The sequence below is a fragment of the Protopterus annectens genome, chromosome 7.part0, assembly GCF_019279795.1.
Source record: "Protopterus annectens isolate FY-2018-M chromosome 7.part0, PAN1.0, whole genome shotgun sequence".
Lineage (NCBI taxonomy): Eukaryota > Metazoa > Chordata > Ceratodontiformes > Protopteridae > Protopterus > Protopterus annectens.
In genome coordinates, this window is record NC_056739.1 from 1,589,724,906 (window position 1) to 1,589,748,266 (window position 23,361).

At 35.8% G+C, this 23,361-nt stretch overlaps 1 protein-coding gene across 1 annotated transcript in view; it reads right to left on the reverse strand.

The window, feature by feature from the left end:
• Window positions 1–297: 297 nt before the first annotated feature.
• The window catches only part of SUSD3 (sushi domain containing 3), a 1,048,308-nt gene continuing 1,025,244 nt past the window's right edge, over window positions 298–23,361 (reverse strand). The window contains exon 5 of the mRNA XM_044078145.1: window positions 298–1,040. Within this exon, the coding sequence (XP_043934080.1) occupies window positions 818–1,040 (223 nt within the window). The 3' untranslated portion in view covers window positions 298–817. The remainder of the gene's footprint in view (window positions 1,041–23,361) is intronic.

Sequence of the window (23,361 nt, forward strand, 5' to 3'; positions counted from 1 at the left end):
AATATAAATAAAGAAAAATGTTGAAATTTGAGACTTTGCATTCATCAGTTTAAACATTAAACAACCTTGATGTTTCAAACTAACATCCCTTTGTGCAGCCAACAAAGTAAAGTATTCAGTCCAAAATAAACCAAGAAACAACAAGGCACTGAAAATAGAAGGGACCCTTCTATTTCCAGTGGCTTGCCATCTTTTTCTGAAGGTTGCAGCAAACATAAAACAATGTTACTGCTGGCATACAGTTAAACAATTAATTGTATTAGCATCAAAAAACAAAAATAATAAATACTCATTAAGGATTTTATTATAAAATCTTTATTCACTGAACTGGATCTTTTCTGATTCTAAAACAAAACTTTGATTGTCCTGTGTTTTTTAAAGAAACACACTAAATTCTTTCTGGTATATCTATGGTATTTCAAATACAGTAGTCTTGTTAGATGATTCTTCTTTGTTTGTAATACATTACACTTTCAATATATAATTCTTTTGTGTGTGACTACAATTTTATCTCACTAGAAGCATTTACAGCTGTAATTGTACAGACTGTGATCATGTGATCATGACAGTAATATTCAGCTTCTGCGAAGTTGTTTTACACAAATGCAAAAATTGCACGCAGGATCATTTTGCCCCTTTTAAGGTTGATATAAATAGTTCAAAATCCACCAGAACAAGAAACATTTTTCTTATCAGAGGAAAAAAAAATACTTCTACCAGAAATGGCCCCAGTACATATTTTTTAATTAGTCCATAAGGCACATGAGGTACAGTCGTTTGCACTTATACTGTTGCAGAGCAGTACAGCTTGTAGTTTTTATCCTGGTAAATGGTGCCAACGGTTCTTCTGAATTCCCTGGCTACACGAATGGACCTCTGCTGTATATATTTTTGTTTCTGTTTTTACAGAAGGAATACTTTTGAGATGCTTACATTCCTTAAAAACACCATGATCATGTTGCCTAGATGGCAAATGACAGTCTCTTTCTGTGCAGGACATTGCAAGTGAAACATCCTTGTTAAACTGATCATCTTGGCATCTTTGTTGAAAAAAAAAACAAGAGTCATTAGTTCATTAAGATTAATAGAATACATTCTTATGATTTATGAATCCTACTTATTGTAAAGATATCATTGGTCAGCTGTTTTTTTTTATTAATTAGTAAACAATTATCAGAGAGTAGCTCAGGATAGGACACATTACACTGATCAAGTCTTCCATGTGTGCTGTTGCTTTATGCTAGCATGGTTCACATCTATTTAGGCAGCAAGCAGACAGCATATTTGGTTTTCCCCATGCTAAAAGTGAAACAAAAAAAGTGTAAGAATGTTTTAAAAAATCTCTGACAAAAACTTGCTGAGCCAAATGGTTATGAAGCTGATGTTTGTCCCTCATCCTTCTGCAAGTTCTTTTTTCTTCTCCCTTCTGAATAGTGCACTGTTCCAGAAAATTTTTTTTTACTGCACCTCCAATTATTACAACCCATACAGGTACTCGCATCTACATGTGATTAAATCATTTACAGAAGTCTTCCCTGAACTAATGAGGCATGTGTCATTGCGAAAATGACACATATATTGAACTGATGCAAATTAATTTATTTGGTTCAAACTGTTATTAAACTGTATGTATATGTGTTCTTGGATTGCTTGGAATCATATAAATTACAATGCAACTGAGTCCCCTGACCATTTACACATTGCCAGGACCCACCCTTAGACCCTCTCCCCTTTCTCTAGGATGGCAAGCCTAGTCAGTCTTGGGGTGCATATGTGAGTACCTACCCTATCATCCAGGTTCTGTCGGAAGGATGATAACATATTACACTGTTTAATCTGTAAGGGCAGTCTGTTCCAGAGGTAGGGGAGGTTCTATGTGATGAACATAGGTAAGGGAGGTTCTAAGTGATTAACCTATCTCTCCATCACATTTTTTTTATTTGCTGGTGAAGGTTTAGGTCCCTGTTCCTGGTATCTGTGGGGCTATTACACTTTTGAAAATACATAATATCCAGGATAACTAGGTCCCTAATTGCATGGAAGGCAAAACATAGATCTCCCCTTAGTTATCTATAAGTTACATTCCAAAGACATATGTCTGGAGCATTTCTCCTCAAGCCTCTGCTGAAAATTGGTTCTGTCCAAGTCAGACTTTCCCGGTAAATAAATCTTAAATAAAATAAATAAATAAATAAATATTAATGGGAAAGTGTTATCAGTTTTTTTTTTGTGGATTAGAATATTTAAGCCCATGATCTTCTTAGTCAGAAACTTGTGGGGTCTTTGTGGTTGTTTGGTGAGGTACATCCCAAAGGGGACACTGTACTCAATAACTGTCCTAATCAAAGCTGAATATAATTATATAGAAATGTGATGAACATGCTTCAGACTAATGCATCTGCATACACATATATAAGTCAGACATTACATCAGAGATTTGCTTTATAAAACCAACCTCTGGATTCATTAAATTTCTCACTGGTCGTGCTTATGGCCCACTGTGCATTCTTCAATTAGTATGATAGTGAGAAAATGAGATTCAGAGACAATATAGCCACAATGAGAAATACCTCATTATTAGCTCATCACCATGTCTCTGAATAAGTACCAGAGCTGTCAGACTTGAGTGCGTTAATATTCTTTCTAGTGGTCTCTGCATTGCTTTAGCCAAGGCACCACACACACACACACACACACACACACACACACGCGCACACACACACACACACACACACACACACACACACACACACACACACACACACACTCACACTCACACACTCACACTCTCACACACTCACACACACACACACACACACACACACACACACACACACACACACACACACACACACACACACACACACACACACACACACACGTGTCTCAAGTGAGGTGATTTGCACCATGAGTACTCCCTTTATTCTCTTAGAGTAAAATTTTATTCAGATGAACAATTCCCTGGTGATCCTGATTTAGAAAATCATGAGTCGTGGACATTTCTGGGGATGGCACATGGCTAATTGGAATTAGCCACTCCCCCACCCGGACTGTTGCATAACCATGAGGCTTCACCTGCAAGATCATTGCCCATGTTGAGGCCCCCACAAGGGGAAAACCTTAGTGGTATTACTGTCTATGAATCTGGAAAGCTTAATAGATTATGGGAAACCTGAGTCAAGGCATCCGCATCATGCGAAGCCTTTCTGAATTTAACGGCATATGTTTATCATTTTCTATACTAAGCTTTGGTTAAACATTGTTTATTAAAGGCAATCTGGCAGCTGGTGAAGAAGATTAAGGATCTGTTAATGAGTTGTTCTGTGATCCAATGATCCAGGGTTTGATTCTGTCAGCCTCCATTGCCTGTGTGACTCTGAGCAAGTCACTTAACCAGGCAGTGATCCTTGGCTGAGTCTGAAAAAGGTCGGTGGAGATCAGTGCTCAACCCTAGTTAACAAATAAAATAAAATAAACCAAAAGCCGTCACTTCTTAAGTCCGTTTATTTTTTGTCATGCTTACTGTTCTTGTACCTGACATATGTCCTAGTAAAAGCAAACAGTTTTACTCCAAAATTATGTTATTTAATATGTTCATGAAAGATTCAATAAACCTGAAACTAAAATATAGTATACATAGTAGAATGATATGACTGCCCTAGCTGCGTTTCTGGTATTTCACATTTAAATGCAACAAAAGCAAATAGATTGCTTAGACAGTTAGCATAGATTGTCAAATGACAAAATTACCCTATTATGACAAATGTCAGCAGATTTATAGTCCTTTTGGGGGGCTGTTTTTCTTTCTTTAAATATAGATTTTTGAAAGTGAATGCTTTTTTCAGGGTGTGGCATTTATTCTTGTATTTTAAGGCCTGTTCCCCCTGAAGCCCCTAAACTCATGAAACAAACAGAAAATTTTGCCTGTTTTGGAAAAGCCTCGTGTTTCAAAATATGGAATTTTTTGAGAAAGTAGATGGCAATAATGGACCACATTAACTTCTAGGATGTGTACTAGTAAACCCCATTGAAGACTATCTAGACCCTGCCATGCTACAGAAGAACCGTGTCTGCTACAGTACAGTAGATTAGTAAATTACAATAAGTAAATAAAAGGAAACAAAACTGGTTCATAGATTCAAAGGTAAGGTACAGTAGATTAGTAAATTACAATAATTACATAAAAAGAAACAAATCTGGTTGATAGATTAAAGGTAAGTACTAGGCTAGCTGCCCTTGAGACCATTTTAGGCCTAGCCAGTTTCCCTTTTTGTGGCTGAGTTAACCTATCCCATTTGGTTACAGATTGATCTTATCCATCCCATGGTTGATAATTATATATTACCCCTTGTGAGAATAACTGGTTTCATAATATTGATAACTTGAAGGGACACATGAATGGGATAACTCATTTAGGTGCTGACTCTGTCCATTAGTAGCACAGAAGGCAGTCCTGTGGTAACTTTTCTGTTTCCCATCCATAGCTCCAAGTTGTGCTTGAATATGGATAGGGATGAACTTTGTTTTATGTGGATGGGGACTTTGTCCCACAGTAGCAGTATCCTCTGTGAGATATACCTGTTCCTCTAAACTGCTTTGTCAATGTTGCAGAAGACGTTTGGATCCTTAGACTGAGTATTTCAGATACCATTTGACTTGCTGATGTGCTGTAACTCCATCAGTACTGGGCTTGAGGTTGCCTTATATAACAGACATAGTTCACATTTTAGCAGTCTGTAGGATAATGAGTAAAATGACAGGGTGGTAACCATTTGAAATGTTGGGACCTACTAGAGTGGGTCCCAAAATGTGGAGACTGAATGGCTGAAAGATCGGACTTGTATATATTAAGTCAGAGATGTCCTTTCTAAAAATATTCCCTTTTCTCCAGGGTATTGAGATCTTTGATTTGGTACATATCAGTTCAGGTGGTGTGGGAGGTGCAGAGAGGGTTGCCCTAACAGTAAAAATAAGCTTTAAGGAGAAGAATGATTTTCAAGATTACTCTTCTGTGTTTTCAGTATTTTTTTTTTTTTTTGGCTTTTAGGCACTTGACATTTTGAGTCCTAATATTTCAATAGAGAGCTTTATAGGGCTCTGAGTTGGTCCATGTAAGACATGTTGTTTAGGTCTTGTATCTTTTTATGTTATCACTGTGGGCATTCCAGGTGTTGCATGTGTCTGGAAAGATGCATGCAAGAAAGGGCATTATATTCAATGACTGGTCTAATAAGGGATGAATGAAGGGGGACAATGGCATACCCATATCTAGGTGACTTCCCAAAGGATACAGTAATGCATTTTTGGCATTTAGATTCATCCATGATTTTGGCACCAATTATTTATTTGGATCAAACCTTCCTGCAAGATGGCAAAGTCATTTGGGGATTCAATCACAGCTTCTAGCTTGCAGTGATCTGCAAACTTTGTCAGCCAGAGTCCTTTGGTATTTGCTTTTACTTCAGAAAAGTAGATGCCAAACAGAAGAGTTTGCAACTCAGGACCCTGGGGGACTCCACTGGTGACTGGCCTCTTTGTGGAGATATCCCCTATTTTGATTTCCTGCATCCTGTCTGTCAGCCAGTTGGCAATCCACTGGGTGTCATAGGGGTTTATTTCCAGTTTATTTAGCTTTTCTACTATGCCTGAGTGGGAAATTGTGTTGAAAGCCTTGACCAGTTTAAGGTATGCAGTGTGCACCATTTTGCCTTTATCCATTGCTTTACTGGCCTTTTCAAAAAAATCCAGCAGGTTGAGTAAGCATGACCTGCCCTTGATGAATCCAGACGAGGCAGGTCCAGTGTTTGGAGGTTCCCTGTGCCTTGAATGATTAGTTCCATGATAGGTCTTTCTATGGCTTTGCATATAAGGCTCACCAGACTCATGGCTCTGAAATTGCCTGGGTCTTTGCAAGGTCCTTATGCAGGGGAATGGCTGTAGGACTTCTCAATGTACTTGGTATAAAATCTGTATGGAGCTTGAGATTGAAAAGTGTTGTTAGGGGTATGGCCAAATTTTGCTTCATGCTATTTAAGATGTATCCAGAGATACTGTCAGGACTCGCTGATGCAGTATTTCAGTTCTGATATACTTTTAGGATTTGGTCGTGTGTGACAGCTGGAGGCAAGCCAGTCTCAGGTATACCTTGAGGGACAAAGGGAGGGTAAAGAGGAGCAAGGTTAGAGTTAACTTTATCGGCCAGTAGGTTCGCTATATCTTCAGCCTATCAGCCTAAGTGTAAGTAACATCTTTCACAATCAGCTCAGCACATTGCTGCTTTGTGCTTTTGAGATTACAAACCTAACTAAAAAAATGCCTTGTAATTGTCTTTGGTTTGGTTAGCTATTTTAGCCTCAAGCTTGGCTTTCGTGGATTTTATTAAGCTCCAGATCTGTTCGTTTATTTCAATGACAAGTTTTTTTCCTGCACTTGTTCCTATGGGGTACAGCTGCATCACTGCAGCTGTTTACATGCTGGTATGGTGTGGTGGTGTATTATTCTGCGTATTCAGTGGAGTTAACTGGGTTTGGTGAAAATGAACAGCATATATATTTTTGTAATGTTAGCATATTGTAAGAATGTATACTACATTAAACTCTACACAATGATACATGGATGCAATATTAAGTGGGCAATCTGTGAACAAACATGCATAACCACTATTTCTAATAGTAACTGTTTCTATTAAAAACTACATCATAGAAAATAACTACCTATACGCCAGTGGTCATACTACTCCTATTATTTTGTGCTATACTATTTTTTGGAGTATTTGAATCTGTAATGGCCTACGTTTATTTTTTTTCAGTGATGCTGCTGATACATCTGATATGTAAGGGGACTTATGTTCCCCCTTACCCCCCTGCCTAGGTTGAGCAAAAAAAGTACCAGGTGTTGTAGAGGGAGAGGAATCGACTCCCCCTATGTTTAGCATGTTTAGCATGTTTCAACAACAGCATAACAAGATTACTCTGTAATAGTGTATTACTGCACTATATATATATATATATATATATATATATATATATATATATATATGGGTCTACCTGAGATGGTTGACAAGCCATTTGATCGACTTTCATTTGGTCGACAAGTCATTTGGTCGACAGGCAGATTTGCCCCCCTCCCCAATGTTGTGCGACCCTGGAGTTGATATATATAGTTAGGGGGGGGGGTGCGCACCGCCCCCACATAAAACTGCTTGTCGACCAAATGAATTGTCGACCAAATGAAAGTCGATCAAATGGCTTGACGACCATGTGAAGTAGACCCATATATGTATATATATATATATATATATATATATATATATATATATATATATATATATTTTACTCAAGTCTCAGAATACTCCCTTTACTCCAAGCTATGGCAATCATGGAGTTAGTATATATAAGTAGTGAGCAGTGTTGGGTAGGGGGAACTTGTTCCTCCCTGGAAAAAAACTAAAGGAAATTAATGATTTTTTCCTGTTGTCATGTATTTTCACAGTTTTTCCCTTGCATAGTTCTGGGAATTGCAATTATGCGTCACAGAATATCAACAGGGAATATTTTCTTTCAGTTTCTCTTGCATGGTATGCAGCACAGAAGCACATATTATAACATAAATCAGTAATGTAATTTTTTATTATTTTATGTTCAGTTATTTATTCTACTTATTTTTTTCAGTTATAACATATTCTTTAATTACATATTACATTATGCAACTGTTGACATTTGCATCAAACTGAATATACCTGATTGCTAGTACTTTAATTGTGTTCTTATACACGATGAAATATAATCCCAGCCATTTTTCTGAACTTTTCTCAATGATTTCAGCCAGTGTTCTACTGTTATCTAATTCTCAGTGATAGGACTGAACAGCATGATTAAAAAAATAAACTAGTAGATATGGAAAAGTTTATGTCCCGTATGTATTCCATAACTATACATTAACCTGCAGGAGAGAAATGTGTGAGCCATTAAGCAATCTTATTGCCTACTGCATCGCTGAAAACTGCAATGGATTTAAATTGCACTGTAGCACACCTTTTGCAATGTAATAAATCTTGCTTATTAAATGGGTAATTTAGTAGGTTTGCTAGCCATCATTTGTTTTCCTGCTAGTTAGGAATTCATGCTCTTTGGAATTTGATTTTGATGAGTGCATGTCAGATATTCTGATTCATTTTGAGTCCACATGTATTACTGAAATGTGCTTCCATGTATAAAATATAGTGCTACTTGTTTTTTTCAAGTTCTGTTACCAGAAAATAATTTCCTTTTTTTTATTTTATAACAAGTGAATCAGGTGTGAAATGAAATCGAGTCAATAATTAGTTTAATCAACCAAATCATTTCCATGTTTGCACTTCAAGATAAAACCTGTAAAAATCTGTGCCTTCCAGTTGTACTTGCTATCTCCTGTAGTTATAAAAAAAGAAGGGTCCAGCATATAACTGTGGGCACAAACCAGAATTAGAAAAGTGCATACTAGTGGGAAGGGTATACAAACCAGAACTGGAATTAGACAGATACATACGAGTGGGAAGGGTATACAAACCAGAAGTGGAATTAGACAGATACATACGAGAGGGAAGGGTATACAAACCAGAACTGGAATTAGACAGATACATACGAGTGGGAAGGGTATACAAACCAGAAGTGGAATTAGACAGATACATACGAGTGGGAAGGGTATACAAACCAGAAGTGGAATTAGACAGATACATACGAGTGGGAAGGGTATACAAACCAGAAGTGGAATTAGACAGATACATACGAGTGGGAAGTCCGTACTACTAATTACTCTTCTCTCTGCCTCTTCCCTTCATTGTTTCAGGAAATGCTTGTAGATGCTTTATTCGACAGCGTTTGGCCAACTAAGATGGTCATCAGGTATGTGAGATTGCACAATTCTCAAAGTTTAGGAATATTTCCTTTCCTCAATTTTGTGTGATCCCGGAGTTAGTATATATAATTTGCAGGAGGGGGGTACATGGGGAAGGTTTAACCCTGCAAAAAAAACAATGTTTTTTTAAATTTTTTTTCCAATTTTGCATGTGCCAAGGCTGTTTCTCAGTGCATGCATACTAGTGGGTCACATTCATTATGCTGACATATTGTGGTGTTCATAGGTTTATAGGTGTTTACTAGGCTAATGACCACAAGGACCTCTTTAAGCCTAACCATACACCTCAAATCTCTGACAAGTTCTGGTGCCCTTTATAAGTGTAATAATCAGGTGTGCTTGGGAGATCAGTAAACATGAATGTCAACCAAAGCACATATAATCCAGCAAATATATAGAATATGTATAACAACAAAGTCTTACAAAATAACCTTTAATATGCATTATTCTTATATATTGCTTAAGTCTTGCATTAAATATAGTATTTTACTGTTTCTGTAAGGTTATTTGCATTATAAGCAGCACTAAAAACAAAGCAGTGCATAGTTGTTTATCATAATGGAACTGTCAAGCGGCACAGCAAATGGAGTGGCACTTTGTCATCTCTTTAACTCTTCAAAAGTTGACAGCGCTGTAAACTACCTTTAACCTAAATTATAAATATTGTTAAGGTAAGCATTCTGCTGTGAAGCACATTAGTTCTGGAACCTCCATCTCAGCTACTTTTTGGGGTTGTATTTAGAAAGTTGTTTCTCAGCTAGGTACTCATAAACAGTAGTTTTACTGCTGCTGTCTTTGCTTCTTGTGTTTGGATTTTTACCTGGCTTCATCTGCACCCTGTGACAGTCATGGCGTATCTATCCCAATGGATGTTAAGGTGCATGTGGCTTTACGTATACTTGCTACAGGAATCTTTCAGCAAAATGCTGGACACACAGTTGGGGTATCTCAAGCATCTGTCCTGAGAATACTCCATTAGTATCTTGATTCCATAGTTCAGGAGATAGGTTCATAAGTAGGTACTAGGCTATCTGCCCAAGGGCATTTATAAGCCTAGCCAGAATGTGTTGGCTTTCGCCTCCCTTTTAGATTAGTTTCCTGAGTCTCTGTCCAGCAGGGCCATTGAAGTGATCCCAGGGGTAAATTTATGATTTCCCATCCACTCGTCAAGATTTCTTTTGAAGAAAGTCAGTGAGGGGCTTTGCCTAACATAGATTGGGATTCTATTCCAGAGCGAGGGAAGCCTCTGGGATAAGAATCTATCCCTCCAGCATGTCTTATTTATTGTTGTGCTGAGGTTTAAATCCCTGGAGCATGTGGCTCTAAGAGATTTGGTTTTCTTGAGGTGGAGTATGTCCATTAATTCTGGGTTAGACATGGCCTTGTATGTCAGGCAGAGATCACCTCTGAGTAGGTGGTAAGCAACTGAGTAGAGCTGGAGTTTCTTTAGTTGAGCTGCATAGAGCATCTGTTTAAGCCCACAATCCTCTTGGTGAGGTACATCTGTGGTCTTTCCAGCTGTTGCAGGTGTCGAGTAAGGAACATCCCAAATGGGGCATTGTACTCTATTATGGGCCTGATGAGCAATGAGTAGAGGGGCACAATGACCTCTCTTGATCTAGATGTGAACCCTTTCGTGATTAGGTGGGCTACATAGAAGGATTTCCTAACCACTTTGGTAATGTGATTATCAAAGGAGAGGTTACTATCTACTTGGGTCCCCAGATCCCTAATTACATTTTCCATACTTAGTGGATTACCACCTATGTGGTAGTTTGTGGGCACTTTGTTTTTCCCAAAGGGGATGACTATGCACTTTTTGGCATTTAGCTTGAGGCCATGGTTCTGACACCAGGTATTCATCTCCATGAGACCCTTCTGGAGTATGTCCGTGTCAGCCGGAGAGGCGATTATGGCCCCCAGTTTGCAATCATCTGCGAACTTGGTCAACCATAGTCCTCCCGTGCTTGCCTGTACCTCAGAGAAGTATATACCGAACAGAAGGGGTCCCAGGACTGAGCCCTGTGGGACACCACTTGTAACCAGTTTAGAGTCGGACATGGCACCTGCAACTTTGACCATGTGAGTTCTATCCATGAGCCAGTTGGCAACCCATCTCATGACATAGGGGTTAATGTTCAAGCTGGTAAGATTATCTATAATGCCAGAGTGGGGAATGGTGTTGAAGGCCTTTGTGAGGTCCATGTAGGCTGTGTGGACTACCTTTCCCTCATCTATGGCCTTGGTAACCATTTCAAAGAAGTCAACTAGGTTTAGGAGCCAAGATCTGCCTTTAACAAAGCCGAATTGGGTCCAGTGTCTGGAGGTTCCAAATGTCTCTGTTAATGAGTTCCGTGATGATGCACTCCATAGCTTTGCAGACCAGGCTAGTCAGGCTTATAGGGCGATAGTTCCCAGGATCCGTTGTGGCACCACCTTTGTGGAGTGGGATAACTGTTGCTGTACACCATTCTTTGGGTACATAGCCTGTGGTAAGGCTGAGTTTGAACAGAGAATTTAGGTGAGGGCTTAGTTCATTCTGGAGCTTGTGTAAGATGCAGCCTGGGATACCATCTGGTCCCAATGATGCTGGGTTTTTGGTTTTCAAGAGGGCTGTTTTCACCTGTGTGTCTGTGATTTCTGGGGCACTACATTCTTCTGTGATGGACACGGACCCTTTTGGGGGTGAGGGGGGGATAACGTCTGCACTGAACCTGTCCGCCAGGATGTTAGCAATGTCAGCTGGTTCAGTGTATTTTTTGCCATTATGCACTAGATCAGAGCAGATCTGAGAGTTGCCACCTAGATTCTTGACATAGTTAAAGAAGGCTTTGTGATTATCTTTAGAGTCTCTGGCAATCTTTCTTTCGAAGCTGGCCTTGGGATGATTTTATGAGGGATCGTAGTTTCTTGCTAGTACTGATCAGGGATGCCTTTCCTTTTTGGCATTTTGCTCTATCATGTAATAGTTTCCTCCTTCTGTTGTATAGCTTATTTATGGCCAGGGTCCACCAGACTGGTTTCCTCTTTTTGGAGGAGTGAGTCTTGGTTTTACTTGGGATGGCTCGATCCATGCATTCCTGTAGGTGCTCATAGAATGCATTTGTAAAGGATTCTGCGGTTTGGGCAGCATTATCCTTTAGCAAGGGGGCTTTGAAACTTTCCACCTCAGTCTTGAGAAGTGTGAAGTTTGCTTTTGAAAAGTTTTTCACAGTGGTTTCCTTGGCTGGGGGTGGGGTCGGGATGTGGATGTCCAGTGTGATTAGTTTATGGTCTGATCTTACCAGTCAGGGGTTTACCTCTGGTGTGGAACACTGATTCCCCCATGTTGGTGATGATTAGGTCCAATTTGTTGTCACCTCTTGTGGAAGTGGTGACCAGTTGTTCCAGGGCGTTTGAGTTTATAAACTCTAGGAAGCATTGGGCAAAGGAGTTTGTGCTTGAGTAGTTTTCGCAGTCAATGTTTGGGTAGCTGAAATCACCCAATATCATGGTGTTTGGTAGGACCGTCATATTTTCCAATGTTCTCAGGAATGCTGAGTGGGGGTCCTGAGACAAGGTGGGTGATCTGTAGCAAGCTACAATCTGAAAAGCAGCTTTGCCCACTGTTTGTTGCACATGGATGGTCTCCGAGGCCTTGTGCTGTGCCACTAACCTGGAGGTGTGGGTATCCTTGATGAAAATGGAAACACCCCCACATTTTGTATTTCAGTCCAGGTTCTGGGGCCAAAAGGCATGGTACGAGTTATAGCCTGGTAGTGCTGGGGTGCTCTCTGGAGCCTCGAACCAGGTTTCTGTTACTGCACAGATATTGATTTTCTCCATAATGAGGAGTGCCTGAAGTGCGTGCATTTTGAGGTTTAGACTTCTGGCATTGAGTAGCATTACCCTCAGTTTTTGGTTTCTTGTGTTGTTTATGGAGGTGGGTTTGTCTTTTGAGCCTTGCCTAAAAAAGGCACTATGGGGGTGGCAAGAGCCTTGGCCAGTATTTGAAAGCCTTGGATAGAAGGAAGTTTCTCTGTTCACTGTGAGAGAGGGAGCTTTGAGCAGCCTATCTGTCCCCGGAGGAGTGGTCTCAGCCTAGAAACTAGTAGTTTATTGGCCATTTTGGGCTAATTTCTATCTCTTTCATCTCCCTGCTTTAAAACTCACATTTGCACGGTTTTGCGCTTGTATACAACTCAGCAAAGCTCCTCGTGGTGTCCTGCAGAGTCCTACAAGCAGCAGAGTGACAAAAGAGTGAATTTGGATTAAGTATTATTTCTCTGCATTTTTTTCTGTAGACTGCTAATTTCGCCTAAAACGCGATCTCCTATCGTTTTTGTGCCCTAAAAAGCTATTTTTTGCTGCATACTGTACTTATATCTCTGATTTGCACTTTTAAAGTCATTTAGTCATTTTTGTGTTGTAATCATCTGTTTAACTGTTGTAGGCTATGCATAGATAGAGGAGTACATGTGGTTCCCATGTACCCCAGAGGAGATAGCCAACATCATGCCAGATTTATATGATATAGCTGAGATAAAGCAGGCCATAGACTGTACCGACATTGAAATAAAGACACACATGGTGAACTGGGAAGGAGGTAAGTGAACTATAGAGGGTATCTCTCCACAAACTGTTATGAGATTTGTAAAGTACAGGGTGCCATTTATAATGCATGTGCAGGATATCCAGGAGTTATCACAATTCCAACATGTGGTACACCTGCAAACTGTATCAAACGTTTGTGAGGGGGGACTTTCCACTGGGGTATCTTCTGAACACGAACCAAGTTGCGAGGAAGAACTGTTAATGAAAGTTAAATACTGTGCTATCTTCTCTCGAACTAATAGAGGAAACACAGTATTTGTAACCACTAGAACATTTATTGAAGCAAAAAAATAAAATTATTGATACACATCCAAATGAGTTAAGCGCTTTCACCTATTATACTTAGGCTTCTTCAGAACTCAGTTGCATAGTACATTCGCCATTTTAAATAACCTTTTTGGCGCGAATTTAATCCAAATACCTTTCTACATTTAAAGTGCCACTACATAACAAATACTCAATAGTAATATTTGTCATATAATATGACATGCTCAGCTAAATGATTACAACAGTTGGCATGTAATCTCTTTTCCTAGAACCATTGCCTTTAATACCGTGACTGTAAAATTCGTCACTTATTCATTTTTCCAACTATGCCCTTTTGAATTGTATCTTCCTTTCTTAAAATACGCCACTGCCTAAGTTCTAAACAATTTTTAAAAAATTATAACTAAATTCTAATTACTACTTTTAGATTTAAAAAATAAAAAAATATATAAAAAAATATATAAAAAAAAATTTGTTAAATATATATGTATATATAAATATTTATAAAATTAACTATATGAATTCTATTAATACTGATGCTCTAATTTTCATTAAAATATTTACAATGGGTGTATATTGAGCTTACTGGTGAATGTTTCATAAATTCATTGATTTATATTAAAAATATATTAAAAATGTGCTTTGTTTAAAACTGTGTTCATTTAGTTGTTAATATTAACTCTACTTCTTTCAATTGAACTTTTTGACAATAGTTACTATGGCTAATATTTATTGGAAATAATTCCACTTAATGTAACCCATAAATTACTATATTAATGTTCTAATTATATTTAAATATAATTATATCTAACAAATTCACACTAACTTTAATTTAAATAATATTAAATTAACAACATTGATTTAGAAATATATATATACTTGATGCCATTGATTTGCCAAAAAACAATGACTTATTAAAACTTAATATCTTGTTAAAAATTAAATATAATTTTAAATATAATTTTTTCTCTGTGCCACTTGTAAAATTGAAACAAATTCTACCTAACTAACGTAAGTTTATTGTTATTGATATTCCTTAAAACCTTTTTTTTATATATATATATACAAATGTGCGTCTCTTGCTTTTATTATTTATTGGTCAACAAAGGTTTAATTGCTATGGTGTCATTTAATCCAGGGACCGTGGCAGCATCAGTGTATAACTGCCACCAAATTTCTTTATAACTCAATAGTTCCTTCGTATTTCCACCCATAGAGTCCTGTTTGATATGGTCAATAATCATAAATTTAAATCTATGTTGGTCTCCATATCTCTCTATATGCCTATATAATGCATTATTGACGTCTTTCTTTTTAATACAATATGAATGATCATACATTCTTTTTTTAAAAAAACTCTCTGTTTTCCCAACATAATAAGCAGTGCACTTGTCACATTTAGCTAAATACACTATATTCTTAGTGCTGCAATTCCCTTTCACACTTCTAATTACTGTTTTGTTACAATTGTCTAAGATAATTTCAGTTTGACTCATAATAAATTTGCATTGATTGCAATTACCACATTTTTTAGTTGATGTCACTAATTCATTACCTCCATTGTTACATTTGGTTGTTCTCCCAGTTTCTAAAATTCTTTTTAATTTTGTGACATCCTATATACAATAACAGGTCTTTCTCCCAATAGTCTTGTCAATTCAGGATTCACTAGAAATATGTTCCAATGTTTAAACAATATTTCTTTCACTGTATTGGCATATGGAGTGTAGGGCAAAATAAATGCTTTTTTATAATTGTTTACAATATTTGATTCAATTGTATTGACCTCTGATAAACTAACTCCAAATATTGGATAATACTTGGTTTCCCTCTGAGATGACACATATTGTTTAACATCCTGTAACATTAAATTGTTATATTTCCTCTCTCTAAACATTTTTGTTATATATTCCATTTCTAACATCATATCTTCATGCCTTGATGTCATTCTAGATGCTCTGATGAGCTGACCTTTAAAAATGTTGCGTAACAATTTTCTAGGATGATTACTATCATATTGCAGGTAGTCATTAGAAAACGTATTTTTTCTGTAAATGTTAGATTTAAAACCTTCTGCATCGTTGGTAACAATAGTATCCAAATATGGTAAGCCTGTCTTACTGATATCATAGGTGAATTTCAAAAAATCACTACTCCTATTAATGAATGACATGAATTTTTCAAGGTCTTCCTTGCTACCTTTCCACAGGATATAAATGTCATCCAAAAATCTCGTATAATGGGAGATGTACATATAATAATCACTCTTAAATAGCACTTCTTCCTCCCAATATAACATAACGAGATTCGCATAAATAGGGGCACTGGCTGAACCCATAGCCACTCCCTTACATTGTTTGAAAAATTCACCTTCAAATGATATAAAATTGTTTTCCAATACCAGTGACATACAATCCATAATGAGACAAATTTTGTCCCATTCTAACAAAGTATGTTTTCTAATGCTTTCACAGAACATTTGTAACCCTTTTTCACTAGGTATACAGGAATATAAGTCGATTACATCTATAGTAACATACAATAGATTCTTTGTGTCAGTACCCACAGGAAAGGTTCTAAGAAAGTCCCATGAGTCTTTTAACAGATGTGGAATACCCTTATAAATCTCTTTTAGCCATACATCTACTAATTTACCTAAGGGAAATGTTTTCGCCTTTGTGCCTGACACTATGGGTCTAAATGGTGGGTTGGCTGCATCCTTATGTATCTTGGGGATCCCTACTAATTTTGCCATTTTGGGATGTGATACTTTTAAAAAATTATATAAATCATTGCTGATTCGATTGTCTATCCAAAATTCTTCTAAATATGAATTAATCCTCTGATAGGCGATGTTTATTTCATTCAAAGATATCGTAGTGTAATTGCCTGTTTCAGTCAGAATAGTATATAACTTGGACAAATATTCCGTTTGATCATAAATAACCATCCCTCCCCCTTTGTCAGGCTTCATAATGCGTATATTACTGTTGTCTCTTATCTTGTATAATTCATTTCTTTCTTCCTTAGATAAATTGTCCTTAAATCTAGTATTTTTCACTGTATTAGCAAGTTTATATAAGTCTCTTAATACCTGTTTTTCAAAAGTTCTACAACTTGATTCATATGTGGGACAAAAGTGCTTTTAGGTTTTAACAGTCTTTCTGCCCCCACCCCTGATGTTTGTTCATTTGTAGTTTTGTTTTGAAACATGATAGATAAATTTAATTTTCGTGTAAACAGTTTAGTTTCTATTAGATGGTCAACCAAACCGTAACTTGGAGTAGGTATAAATTTCATTCCTCTTGATAATAGTTTATAATGGGTCTCTTCAACTTTAAAATTAGTAAAATTGTAAATTTTGAACTCCCCTATTTTATTCGTATCGTGCGTATTGTCTGAACTTCTTATTTCCCCATCATCAACAATACAACCGTTAATGCTTGCTTGTAAATCTAGCTCTATCTCCTGTATTAAACTATTCGTCAATACTGATGATTGTGGAAATTCCTCCCCTTGAAACCTGGTTTCTTCCAATACTGAGGGTTCCAATTCCTTTGAAAATTTTGGTTGTAATACCCATGGTAACCAAGCTGTTCCCTTATATCTCCTTCATAATGAACATCCTTTCTACCATAATTGTCCTTTTCAAATTCTTGACCCCAGTTATATTTTCTGTCATATTTGTCTTTTTTATTGTCCCTATCTATATTCCATCTGTATACCCTGTCTTCTTTACATTGTATTATGTCTCTATTAATTTTTTTACTCTTTCTCTCATGTGTCAATTTTGATTTCTTTTCAACAATTGTAAACTGCTTACAATACAAATTTTTCCATTCCTCAAACAATAAATCACTTTCTATCTCTCCATTTAGTTTCTCTACATCATTAATAAATTGCGTTATTACTTCATCATTGTATTTAATTAACTTTCTCATAAAATTAAATCCGCACTCATCGAAAAATTCATTAAAATCTTTCATCACTGTTTCGTTAATTTCTATTCCCAATGGTGTCTTAAAAAAACGCAGTCCCATCGGGACTACCTTTAATGTCAAACATTTGTTTAAATAAGCATTCTCTATTTTTAAATTGTCCAGTTTGCTCATAATACCACCCATCTTAAAAATTTTGTCTTTTAAAGATACATTATACTCATTCTTGTTGAAGGGAACCTTACTGTTGCCCTTCTTGAATTCATCAAAATTACAGTCACTATTAATAAAGTTATTCATATAGTCTTTTTTACTGTTGCCACTTTTAGTCTTTGTATTTGTATCAAATGCTATTTCAGTACCTTTATTGCCCTTTGAAGCACCTACAGAATGAGCGTAGGTCTTGATAGGCTTCACTCGTTTATGTTTGGTCCCTGTTCGTGACATAAATTCTTCCTCCTCCTCAAAATCATAGATCGAAAAGTCAAACGTGAAACCAGTAGAATTCATTCCAATATTGTCCATAGTGTGTCTAGAGCACTGACCAGCCGGCAAGTCTATGTCATCGCTGTCTCCTGAATCATTTTTGTGCCTAAACGCTGTTGATTCATCCACGTTGTTTCCTGGTGTGGTCTCTCGTCGGCTAGTTGAGCCGTTACTAGCTTTCTCCTTAACTATATTTTCACTTACACCCGACTGCAATACACAATTTGTTTGTGCGCTAGAAATGTTGGTAGGCGCACAAACAAATTGTGTATTGCAGTCGGGTGTAAGTGAAAATATAGTTAAGGAGAAAGCTAGTAACGGCTCAACTAGCCGACGAGAGACCACACCAGGAAACAACGTGGATGAATCAACAGCGTTTAGGCACAAAAATGATTCAGGAGACAGCGATGACATAGACTTGCCGGCTGGTCAGTGCTCTAGACACACTATGGACAATATTGGAATGAATTCTACTGGTTTCACGTTTGACTTTTCGATCTATGATTTTGAGGAGGAGGAAGAATTTATGTCACAAACAGGGACCAAACATAAACGAGTAAAGCCTATCAAGACCTACGCTCATTCTGTAGGTGCTTCAAAGGGCAATAAAGGTACTGAAATAGCATTTGATACAAATACAAAGACTAAAAGTGGCAACAGTAAAAAAGACTATATGAATAACTTTATTAATAGTGACTGTAATTTTGATGAATTCAAGAAGGGCAACAGTAAGGTTCCCTTCAACAAGAATGAGTATAATGTATCTTTAAAAGACAAAATTTTTAAGATGGGTGGTATTATGAGCAAACTGGACAATTTAAAAATAGAGAATGCTTATTTAAACAAATGTTTGACATTAAAGGTAGTCCCGATGGGACTGCATTTTTTTAAGACACCATTGGGAATAGAAATTAACGAAACAGTGATGAAAGATTTTAATGAATTTTTCGATGAGTGCGGATTTAATTTTATGAGAAAGTTAATTAAATACAATGATGAAGTAATAACGCAATTTATTAATGATGTAGAGAAACTAAATGGAGAGATGGAAAGTGATTTATTGTTTGAGGAATGGAAAAATTTGTATTGTAAGCAGTTTACAATTGTTGAAAAGAAATCAAAATTGACACATGAGAGAAAGAGTAAAAAAATTAATAGAGACATAATACAATATAAAGAAGACAGGGTATACAGATGGAATATAGATAGGGACAATAAAAAAGACAAATATGACAGAAAATATAACTGGGGTCAAGAATTTGAAAAGGACAATTATGGTAGAAAGGATGTTCATTATGAAGGAGATATAAGGGAACAGCTTGGTTACCATGGGTATTACAACCAAAATTTTCAAAGGAATTGGAACCCTCAGTATTGGAAGAAACCAGGTTTCAAGGGGAGGAATTTCCACAATCATCAGTATTGACGAATAGTTTAATACAGGAGATAGAGCTAGATTTACAAGCAAGCATTAACGGTTGTATTGTTGATGATGGGGAAATAAGAAGTTCAGACAATACGCACGATACGAATAAAATAGGGGAGTTCAAAATTTACAATTTTACTAATTTTAAAGTTGAAGAGACCCATTATAAACTGTTATCAAGAGGAATGAAATTTATACCTACTCCAAGTTACGGTTTGGTTGACCATCTAATAGAAACTAAACTGTTTACACGAAAATTAAATTTATCTATCATGTTTCAAAACAAAACTACAAATGAACAAACATCAGGGGTGGGGGCAGAAAGACTGTTAAAACCTAAAAGCACTTTTGTCCCACATATGAATCAAGTTGTAGAACTTTTTGAAAAACAGGTATTAAGAGACTTATATAAACTTGCTAATACAGTGAAAAATACTAGATTTAAGGACAATTTATCTAAGGAAGAAAGAAATGAATTATACAAGATAAGAGACAACAGTAATATACGCATTATGAAGCCTGACAAAGGGGGAGGGATGGTTATTTATGATCAAACGGAATATTTGTCCAAGTTATATACTATTCTGACTGAAACAGGCAATTACACTACGATATCTTTGAATGAAATAAACATCGCCTATCAGAGGATTAATTCATATTTAGAAGAATTTTGATAGACAATCGAATCAGCAATGATTTATATAATTTTTTAAAAGTATCACATCCCAAAATGGCAAAATTAGTAGGGATCCCCAAGATACATAAGGATGCAGCCAACCCACCATTTAGACCCATAGTGTCAGGCACAAAGGCTAAAACATTTCCTTAGGTAAATTAGTAGATGTATGGCTAAAAGAGATTTATAAGGGTATTCCACATCTGTTAAAAGACTCATGGACTTTCTTAGAACCTTTCCTGTGGGTACTGACACAAAGAATCTATTGTATGTTACTATAGATGTAATCGACTTATATTCCTGTATACCTAGTGAAAAAGGGTTACAAATGTTCTGTGAAAGCATTAGAAAACATACTTTGTTAGAATGGGACAAAATTTGTCTCATTATGGATTGTATGTCACTGGTATTGGAAAACAATTTTATATCATTTGAAGGTGAATTTTTCAAACAATGTAAGGGAGTGGCTATGGGTTCAGCCAGTGCCCCTATTTATAATCTCAAGTATGTTATATTGGGAGGAAGAAGTGCTATTTAAGAGTGATTATTATATGTACATCTCCCATTATACTAGATTTTTGGATGACATTTATATCCTGTGGAAAGGTAGCAAGGAAGACCTTGAAAAATTCATGTCATTCATTAATAGGAGTAGTGATTTTTTGAAATTCACCTATGATATCAGTAAGACAGGCTTACCATATTTGGATACTATTGTTACCAACGATGCAGAAGGTTTTAAATCTAACATTTACAGAAAAAATACGTTTTCTAATGACTACCTGCAATATGATAGTAATCATCCTAGAAAATTGTTACGCAACATTTTTAAAGGTCAGCTCATCAGAGCATCTAGAATGACATCAAGGCATGAAGATATGATGTTAGAAATGGAATATATAACAAAAATGTTTAGAGAGAGGAAATATAACAATTTAATGTTACAGGATGTTAAACAATATGTGTCATCTCAGAGGGAAACCAAGTATTATCCAATATTTGGAGTTAGTTTATCAGAGGTCAATACAATTGAATCAAATATTGTAAACAATTATAAAAAAGCATTTATTTTGCCCTACACTCCATATGCCAATACAGTGAAAGAAATATTGTTTAAACATTGGAACATATTTCTAGTGAATCCTGAATTGACAAGACTATTGGGAGAAAGACCTGTTATTGTATATAGGATGTCACAAAATTTAAAAAGAATTTTAGAAACTGGGAGAACAACCAAATGTAACAATGGAGGTAATGAATTAGTGACATCAACTAAAAAATGTGGTAATTGCAATCAATGCAAATTTATTATGAGTCAAACTGAAATTATCTTAGACAATTGTAACAAAACAGTAATTAGAAGTGTGAAAGGGAATTGCAACACTAAGAATATAGTGTATTTAGCTAAATGTGACAAGTGCACTGCTTATTATGTTGGGAAAACAGAGAGGTTTTTTAAAAAAAGAATGTATGATCATTCATATTGTATTAAAAAGAAAGACGTCAATAATGCATTATATAGGCATATAGAGAGATATGGAGACCAACATAGATTTAAATTTATGATTATTGACCATATCAAACAGGACTCTATGGGTGGAAATACGAAGGAACTATTGAGTTATAAAGAAATTTGGTGGCAGTTATACACTGATGCTGCCACGATCCCTGGATTAAATGACACCATAGCAATTAAACCTTTGTTGACCAATAAATAATAAAAGCAAGAGACGCACATTTGTATATATATATATATATAAAAAAAAGGTTTTAAGGAATATCAATAACAATAAACTTACGTTAGTTAGGTAGAATTTGTTTCAATTTTACAAGTGGCACAGAGAAAAAATTATATTTAAAATTATATTTAATTTTTAACAAGATATTAAGTTTTAATAAGTCATTGTTTTTTGGCAAATCAATGGCATCAAGTATATATATATTTCTAAATCAATGTTGTTAATTTAATATTATTTAAATTAAAGTTAGTGTGAATTTGTTAGATATAATTATATTTAAATATAATTAGAACATTAATACAGTAATTTATGGGTTACATTAAGTGGAATTATTTCCAATAAATATTAGCCATAGTAACTATTGTCAAAAAGTTCAATTGAAAGAAGTAGAGTTAATATTAACAACTAAATGAACACAGTTTTAAACAAAGCACATTTTTAATATATTTTTAATATAAATCAATGAATTTATGAAACATTCACCAGTAAGCTCAATATACACCCATTGTAAATATTTTAATGAAAATTAGAGCATCAGTATTAATAGAATTCATATAGTTAATTTTATAAATATTTATATATACATATATATTTAACAACATTTTTTTATATATTTTTTTATATATTTTTTTATTTTTTAAATCTAAAAGTAGTAATTAGAATTTAGTTATAATTTTTTTAAAAATTGTTTAGAACTTAGGCAGTGGCGTATTTTAAGAAAGGCAGATACAATTCAAAAGGGCATAGTTGGAAAAATGAATAAGTGACGAATTTTACAGTCACGGTATTAAAGGCAATGGTTCTAGGAAAAGAGATTACATGCCAACTGTTGTAATCATTTAGCTGAGCATGTCATATTATATGACAAATATTACTATTGAGTATTTGTTATGTAGTGGCACTTTAAATGTAGAAAGGTATTTGGATTAAATTCGCGCCAAAAAGGTTATTTAAAATGGCGAATGTACTATGCAACTGAGTTCTGAAGAAGCCTAAGTATAATAGGTGAAAGCGCTTAACTCATTTGGATGTGTATCAATAATTTTATTTTTTGCTTCAATAAATGTTCTAGTGGTTACAAATACTGTGTTTCCTCTATTAGTTCGAGAGAAGATAGCACAGTATTTAACTTTCACTGGGGTATCTTGTTGGTGATGGCAGATATGGTCTGCAAACCTGGATCATGACACCTATTAGAAATCCACAAAATCTACCAGACCATGGGTATAACCTTGCACAATTGTAAACATGCAACATTACTGAGCAAGTGGTTGGGTTGTAGAAGGCATACATTTGTTGACTGGATTCATCTGGTGGTACCTTGCAAAATGATCTTGCCAC